The following is an 8,080-nucleotide window of genomic DNA, read 5'->3' as shown; positions in this document are numbered from 1 at the left end:
TCCCGGATATTGAATCGTTATGAAAAACAGTAGTTTGACCCATAAACAAACTCCAAAATAACCCTTCGGTACATTTTCTTCAACAACAATGTTATACTCAAAGTTCACGATTTTTCGTTCCGGTCATTTTGAAGGTATGAGGACATTCATGACTCAAGCATTTTTGGAATTCATCGATTAGATCATTATTTTTAGGCTTTTTCTGAGTCGATTTTTAAATGATTTTTTTATGTTTTTGTTTTCCCGGTCCAATAAACAATCATGAGTCCTATATTAGACCGGGTTATTTATTGGATACTTAGGGTGTAAAAATGGGGTATCTACAATTTGGGTTCAAATTTGGATCGTTATTAAATGAGACTTTGAATTGTTTCATATGAGGTTTGAAGTATCAAAGTTTTAACAATTTAAGGTTTTTTTTCAAAATGGACAAAACGTTTATCTTCTTATTATAACATATTATTTTTGTTTTTCTTATTAATTTTGCAAACTTTAGACGTATTATTTTTAAATGTGGTGTTTTATCGAGATTTAAAAATTCTATTTTGTTAAAGGTGATTTGGGTAACTAAAAAATATATAATTTAATTTTTTAGAAAATTTGAATATAGATAAATTTTGTATTTATTTCTTACAGAATTTCGAAATGACATAATTTTGTGACTGATTTACCAATTTAAACGTATTTATATTTTAAATTAAGTATTTTTTCGAGATACATGTGTTTTAATTTTTAAACTATCGAATGTGATTTGAATTATTTAAAAAATATGTGATACGTGAAATAGTTGAAAAAAAAAAGATATATAATTGTTATTTGTTTACAAATATTGTAAATTAGTTAAGAAAAATAAAATATTACATTAAAGTAAAACGTAAGAAGAAATGGGAATTTGTATATTTAAAAAAAATGTTAAATAATTAAAATTATGATAATTAAAATTTTGTGACACAATTTAAAGTTCAAATAATAAATAATAAGATAAGATCGATTTAAATCTGAACCTCTAACCATAATGCCAAAAATAATCAAGAATGCACCTAATTTAAATTTGGGACTTTCAATATAATTTATATAGTGAGTTGACTCAATTATTATAAGAAAGATAAAGAAAAACAGTAAAAAAAACATAATAATTTCCTAGTCAGTAGGAAATCTTTTTAATTCCCAAATCTTGAGGAAATGTTTAAAATAATAATGTGAGAGTTTTAATAGGTCCACGTAATATCCTAAGTGAGTTGTCGTGGACTGGTTATTACGTAAATGAATTGATACCTAAGGGTGTTTTGGACTTCAACCATATGCCGCCCACGGAAACTGTCCAATTTCTCATCGCATTTTCTTCCCCCCTCCCTCCCGTACTTTCGTCCCACGAAAGAAATTTCAATTTTGTTAAGCTCCTAGAGAGAGAAAGAGAGAGTAAAGATCTCTCTGGTTTGAATCGATTCTTACGTTCGTGTTCTCAACAATGGGCCTGTGGGATGCTTTTCTCAATTGGCTTCGAAGGTAAGCTCAAACTTCTCATCAATCTCCTTCCCCACGCCTGCTTTAAGCATATCAAGCTGTTTAAACTGAAATTCTTCATCTTTCTGATTTGCACGAACTGGGTTTCTTCTCTTTTTTATTATGTAATTTCCCCTTCCTGTCTTAGTATGCTGCATTTGCTTCCTAACTTTGATTATGTTCGCAAATTATGGATTTATCTGTCATAAACAGTCTGGATTAGGATTTCTCAGTTGCCAATCGGATTACTTTGTTTGTGAGGTTAGATAAGTTTATACATTAGAATGCAAACACAGCTCATGAGCATACATTAGAAGGAAATCATTATGTATATTCACTTGATTCTCCTTAGAACTTGGAGAATTCTTCATTCATTGATTGTATTTTGCAGTCTTTTCTTCAAGCAAGAAATGGAGCTTTCTTTAATTGGACTCCAGAATGCTGGGAAAACATCACTAGTAAATGTTGTAGCTGTAAGTTTACTACAAAAACTATCCAATAATTTGTTCTTCCTTTTTCCCTATTTGACTGGTAGCTTATTTTTCTTGTAGACTGGTGGATACAGTGAAGACATGATCCCTACTGTGAGTTGTCTTTTCTTGTTTTCTTTGTGGAAATCTGATTCTCAACTGATATGTATCTTTTTGGTCTTTAGGTAGGATTCAACATGAGGAAAGTAACTAAAGGGGGTGTTACAATTAAGCTGTGGGATCTTGGTGGACAACCTAGATTCCGAAGCATGTGGGAGCGATATTGTCGAGCTGTTTCTGCTATCGTGTATGCAAATCCATCTTTTTTGTCTTTGTTTTTGATTCTCCTAATGATTATGTTTATGTTGTGCTCAAAATCAACAAGAAGTTTAGGGAAAATTGTTGGAGAAACCCTGAGGAGGAAAGAGTCTATAGTACTTATTGATGTGGGGTCGTGTTAACTTCTTGAATAAACCCTCTTGTTTCCAATACATGCTCATTATGAATGGCTGTTGCTTTCCTGCAGTTATGTTGTTGATGCAGCTGACCATGAGAATATTGATATTTCGAAAAGTGAACTACATGATCTTATCAGCAAACAATCTCTTAATGGTATTCCTTTACTTGTTCTTGGAAATAAAATTGACAATCCAGCTGCTCTTTCTAAGGAAGCCTTAACTGAACAAATGTAAGATAATAATCTCTTGTTTTTTTGTTTTTTACTTATAAAAACAATGTGAATCGACATCTGTCTGTTCAATTGTGTAGGGGGTTGAAAGACATTACTGATCGAGAGGTATGCTGCTTTATGATATCGTGTAAGTACTCGACGAACATTGATTCGGTTATTGATTGGCTTGTCAAGCATTCCAAATCAAAGAGCTGAGGTTGAAAAAAGTAATGGAAGTGTTTTCCTGTTTACTATTTATATGAATGAGATTTGTGTCTTGGTGTTTTTTTAATATTTTTTGCTTGTAAAATATCATAAATTGTCTATTGGATGTGTTAATGCAAGCTAAACTTATATTGAAAATGTTGGAATTCTTTTTGTGTGCATCAAGATTTTAGCTAAAGAAAATTTAGAATGTAATTTTGTTTGTTTGTATTTATTAGATGTTTGTATTTCAAAAATAGATAGAGCCAAAGTTGATTTATTTGAATGAAATATTCTAAAAATAATTAAATAAATTTATAATATTATTTTTAAAGTCAAATTTTAACTTCAGATTTAAGTTATTCAAGAAAGAATTCATCTTTGAAATAATTTTAAAAATTAGATAATCTTCTAAGATTTTAATTTCTAAAAATTTGTTATATTATTTAATATTAAGATTATAAAAAAAATTGTATATATCTCTTTGTTTAAATTAATTAGAATTAAATTTTAATAAAAAATAAAAATATGTTTAATTAAAAATTAGACTGTTACTCTCTTCTAAACAAGTGGAAACCATGATCTTCTAACAGAAAAATAAAACTAAGCATAAATATTAATATTTAACTGTTATTATAAAATTGAATGACTTTCTTTTCTAAATAACTTTGGAAAATAAAAATTAATTTATATAAAAATAAAATAAAATATTCCAAGACTCTTTGAGCTCCTGTACAATTTTTTCACTTAAAATTAAGTTAATGATAAATAATATGATTACAATTTTTTTTCGTACCTAATAAAAAAATATATCATTTTTTTTAATCGATTGATGGTTAGTTTCATCCCTTATTTATTTTTGTACTTTGATTTCATGTCCGTTCTTAAACTAAATATAAATTTCTTATAGTATCACGGGTTGATTTTGAGCAAATTGTTGTAAGCTCAATTTAAGCTTTTTGTCGAGTCTTTTTTAATTAATTGTGGTAGGCCTTTTCTAAAAAAAAAAATTAAAATCATTATCAAATAAACAAATTCTTATATTAAATAAAAATATTAGAGGAATTTTATAAAAAAAAATAATTTTATTTTCTTTTTAATGTGGAAAATAATAAAAAGTTTCCATAATATAGTTAGTAAATTTGAAATACAAAATAAAAACTTAAACTAAAATATTCTTAAATTAATATGTGGGCCGGTTAGAAACCCTAAAACCCAAGAAGGTGATTCCAAATGTTTGATCGATCAATCTCACTCTCATCATCTTGAAGGCTTCTAATAGCCAACAAAAATGATGTCTTTAGGTTCAAGAATTCCTTCCAAATCCTTATGGAATCTAGTCTTCCTCCCCGGCGCACTATCATCATCATCTCGCCATCTCTCCGGATTATCGTCGGAGACAAAAACCCAAAAGCTGGAGAGAATCACCGACGAGCTTCTCGATCTCACTAAACTCGAACGACACGATTACGCCGTTCTATTCCGTCTCAAAATGGGTCTCAATAATTACGGACCTGCCGTGTCAGGTCTCGGATCTGGAGCAGGCGGTGGTGGAAGCGCGGCAGCTGCAGAAACTAAGGTTGAAGAGAAGACGACGTTCGATGTGAAGATCGAGAAGTTTGATGCAGCGGCTAAGCTTAAGATTATTAAGGAAGTTAGATCGTTTACTGATTTGGGTTTGAAGGATGCTAAAGATCTGGTGGAGAAAACGCCTGTTGTGGTGAAAAAGGGTGTGACTAAGGAGGAGGCTGAATCAATAGCTGCTAAACTTAAGGATGCTGGTGCAACTGTGGTATTGGAATGATATGATGATATTAATAAATGTGAGCTTTTTAAGCTTCTTTTCTTTTTCATTTCATTGATTAATAGTGTTATCAAATCTTTTGGAGCTAGTTTTTTTTTATTTTGCTTCTTCATGACTGACTACAAACTGCAAAATCTACCAACTTGATGCAATTCTTGTGTTTTTCATTTGATTGCCAATTACAGAAAATATGCATCTTAAGGGTGAGATTTGGTTGAGAAACATAAGGTTTCTTCTCCTAGAAATGCCTTTTGTTCTTAAGATATGGTTTGTCAAATTAGATGGGTTTGTAGGTGGAATTCCATTCTATATGGTCTTTGGCCTTATGTTTTGATTAGTGATTGAAAGCTTATTCCTGTGAAAAACTTTGTGAAGACCTAATTCTGTAATGACAGAGACTGTTACAATGGTCGAATTTGGTCTTAAGTGATAAGAGCAAAGATAAGGAGAGATTGGTAACAAACCAAATCAAAGCTTGAGAATGAAAATCTAAGGATTCACAAATAAGACTAATCATTCATTTTGATGGCCTTTTGATGTGATTGGTTTTTTATTGCTTGATATTGTGTATTTTTCCTTTTATACCTTCACTTTTTAATTGTAATCCTGCAATTGAAAAGAATCTGGTCTAAGTTTGGTGAACATTATGACTTATATTGAAAAGAGTCTGGTCTAAGTTTGGTTGAGAAATTATCGATAATTTTCGTTTGAAACATGTATTTTGATTTGGTTTCTCAAAATATTTTGGTTTACTCAAAAATTGATTTGAATGAGAAAGTGTTTGAAGGATAGTTTAATTAGATACATGTTATATAATCTAAATTTAAACTGAAACCCAAATTGAAATGCTAAAAGGGTTTTCAAATAGATCCATTGTACAAAAGCTTAAGTGGTATTGGAAGTTGTGGATTACAAAGTTTTATTTAGATGAAGTTTCTTCTATTATCTTATATACATTGGACTAAATAAGTTTATTATGGTTTATTTTGATTAAAGTTTAAGAAAAAATTGTATAAAATATGGATAAGTTTATTTCGGTAGTTATATTCTATTAGAAAATTTCACTGTTGAGTAATTAAAATAACTAAAAACTTTTTCTAATTTAAAAAAAAAAACTTTATATCAACTTAAAGAAATATTTAAATGTGACATCTTAATACATTAAATCACTTCTTATTTAAAGAAGTTTAGTTTAAATAGAAGTTATGCATATGGGATAAGATTTAATATACCAATTATAATATTAATTTCGAAACCAATTTAAAGATACCAAATGACATAGAAACTCAAATTTAATAAATTAAGACTATAACTTTCTTGTGTTGGAATTAGATATTCTTCATAAACTGATTTTTTTTTTTTTTTTTTTTTTTTTTTTTTTTTTTTTTATCTATTCCTTGATGAAGGAAATAACAAAGGGTCGTCTACATATATATTATTATGGGACTCAATCTCAATTTCAATTTAAGAGTTTGTAATTAGAATAAAACAATGAGTTATATTTGTTATTTTAGACATATCTTAACACTTACATATTATTCAGAATAAAAAACTAATTAAATAATTATTTATTGAGAATAGAAAAGAATTTAATTATATATATATATATATATATATATATATATATATATATATATATATATATATATATATATATATATATATATATATATATATATATATATATATATATATATATATAATAGCTGCATAATTTTCACTATTTTTTCAAAATTTTAAATTTAATTATTAATTAATAGGTAAATTTTTAAAGAGCAAATATATAATTGATAAATAAATGTAGGAACAATCCTCAACTTAAGTCTTAAGTAATTAAAAAAAGCCTGAATTTGTAAAAGTATAAATAAATATTATAAATAAATTTAGTTTAAAATTAATTTAGTTTTAGTTTGTAAAATTTAAGTTAATGTTAAATATATATTTTTTAAAATTTATTAAATATCTAAAATTTAAAAATATTAATTTTATAAGTTAAAAAATACTTAAAAGAAATTTAAATTTCTTCTCATTAAAAATCAAGTCTTACACTATTTATGTGGTTAGTTACGGTAGATTGATACAAAAAATTTATTTAAAGTTGTGTCATATAATTTGTTTTTATCTAAAGTAATGTTAGACGTGCTTTATACTATTACCGACCTATTATTCATTATCGCGACCTTCATTACCACAACTTTGACAAACCAACCACAAATCACACCATCCACATCTTATAACGTGATTTCACACACTTTCACACACCTATCATCTCTCGTCAAATCAACTACCAATCTCAATCGACATCTCATATCATGATCTCACATTTTCACATGTCTCTTATCACACTCGACAAACCAACCACCAATCTCAATCGACCTCTAGTATCGTGAGCTCACACATTTTCACATTTTGGTCGATCAAAATTTCATTCATATTATTTTTAACCACCAATATCTCCTTTATTATCGGTCTCTTATTCCCACAAATCTCACCTCTCATCTCATGATTTTTACCCTTACCGCGACCTCTTTTACCACCAATCGATCTCTTATCTTGTGACTCACAAATTTTCATATTCTCTTTTATCCACTCGGAAAATCACCCACAAATCCCAATCAATCTAAAGGGCTCAAATCTGAAAGAAATCTTGGAGAATTGACATATTTATATAGGATCAAATTGCATGAAGCTGAAAAAGTGGTAAGAAAAGATGAATCTACAAAGCAGGCCAAAGGAAACCGCCTAGATTTGGTTCAAGCTCTGGAACATTCCATGCACATGTACATTGCTGAAGCGATTAGTCACTTTGCTGATACAATTGGGAAACCATTATATATGGATCCAATAACTAAAAGAGGAGAACACTTGTCCTTTGCTAGAATTAGCATTGAAGTGCATCCTAGGAGTGTCCTGACAATGAAAATGACAGTTGTTGACAGAAAAGGAAAACACAATTTCATGGATATCTCTTATGAATGAAAACCAAAATTGTGTGCTTTCTGGAACATTTTTTTCCACAATAAATGTGATAAAGCTAAAGAAGAAGAGCAGAAAAGCTAAAAAGCTAGGAAACATAAACGAAAAGGAAGGAAACAAAGGAGGCTAAACTCATTGTAGAAGAAAACAAGAAGGATTATGAGAAAAAGGAAAACAACGAAAGAAAGAAAGTAAAGGGAATTAAGGTGAAGAGGAAACAAAAAAATTCTGTAATGCAAAGAAATATGATGAAAATGGACGATGAACCTCAAGTTGTTGTTGAGGAAACTCAAGATAAAAACACCCAAAATTTCAAAACTAAAATAGAGAATTCTAAAGCCGATAAAGAAGATATCAAAACCGATGTGGAGTCTGAAGCTGAAGTTGAAGATAAGGAAGACAAGAATACATAAATTTAAGTTAAAGATAACAGAGTTAAAACTCCTGAAATTA

General features: G+C 28.7%; 2 protein-coding genes across 2 annotated transcripts; both read left to right on the top strand.

Moving 5' to 3' along the window:
• Positions 1–1,349: 1,349 nt before the first annotated feature.
• Positions 1,350–3,012, top strand: LOC124922262 (ADP-ribosylation factor-like protein 8b). The gene is made up of 6 exons (XM_047462998.1): positions 1,350–1,506; positions 1,895–1,976; positions 2,055–2,087; positions 2,159–2,280; positions 2,500–2,661; positions 2,742–3,012. The coding sequence occupies exons 1-6, from the start codon at positions 1,469–1,471 to the stop codon at positions 2,857–2,859; spliced, it is 555 nt and encodes a 184-aa protein (XP_047318954.1). The 5' UTR covers positions 1,350–1,468; the 3' UTR covers positions 2,860–3,012.
• Positions 3,013–4,061: 1,049 nt separating this feature from the next.
• Positions 4,062–4,826, top strand: LOC124922260 (50S ribosomal protein L7/L12-like). Its single transcript, XM_047462996.1, has one exon. It carries the CDS (start codon positions 4,139–4,141, stop codon positions 4,649–4,651), a length of 513 nt encoding a protein of 170 aa, XP_047318952.1. The 5' UTR covers positions 4,062–4,138; the 3' UTR covers positions 4,652–4,826.
• The last annotated feature ends 3,254 nt before the right edge of the window (positions 4,827–8,080 follow it).

Source organism: Impatiens glandulifera, chromosome 1, assembly GCF_907164915.1.
Source record: "Impatiens glandulifera chromosome 1, dImpGla2.1, whole genome shotgun sequence".
Taxonomy (NCBI): domain Eukaryota; kingdom Viridiplantae; phylum Streptophyta; class Magnoliopsida; order Ericales; family Balsaminaceae; genus Impatiens; species Impatiens glandulifera.
The sequence above is the reverse complement of the archived record's forward strand: the minus strand, read 5'-3'. Positions and strand labels throughout refer to the sequence as shown.

What these genes read in the sequence shown, in the direction of transcription:
- LOC124922262 (XM_047462998.1), top strand. Translation starts at nt 1,469, where the DNA reads ATGGGCCTGTGGGATGCTTTTCTCAATTGGCTTCGAAG. An exon ending in CGAGCTGTTTCTGCTATCGT is followed by an intron (nt 2,281 to 2,499) that starts GTATGCAAATCC and finishes GCTTTCCTGCAG; the next exon opens with TTATGTTGTTGATGCAGCTG. An exon ending in GAAGCCTTAACTGAACAAAT is followed by an intron (nt 2,662 to 2,741) that starts GTAAGATAATAA and finishes TCAATTGTGTAG; the next exon opens with GGGGTTGAAAGACATTACTG.
- LOC124922260 (XM_047462996.1), top strand. Translation starts at nt 4,139, where the DNA reads ATGATGTCTTTAGGTTCAAGAATTCCTTCCAAATCCTTATGGAATCTA.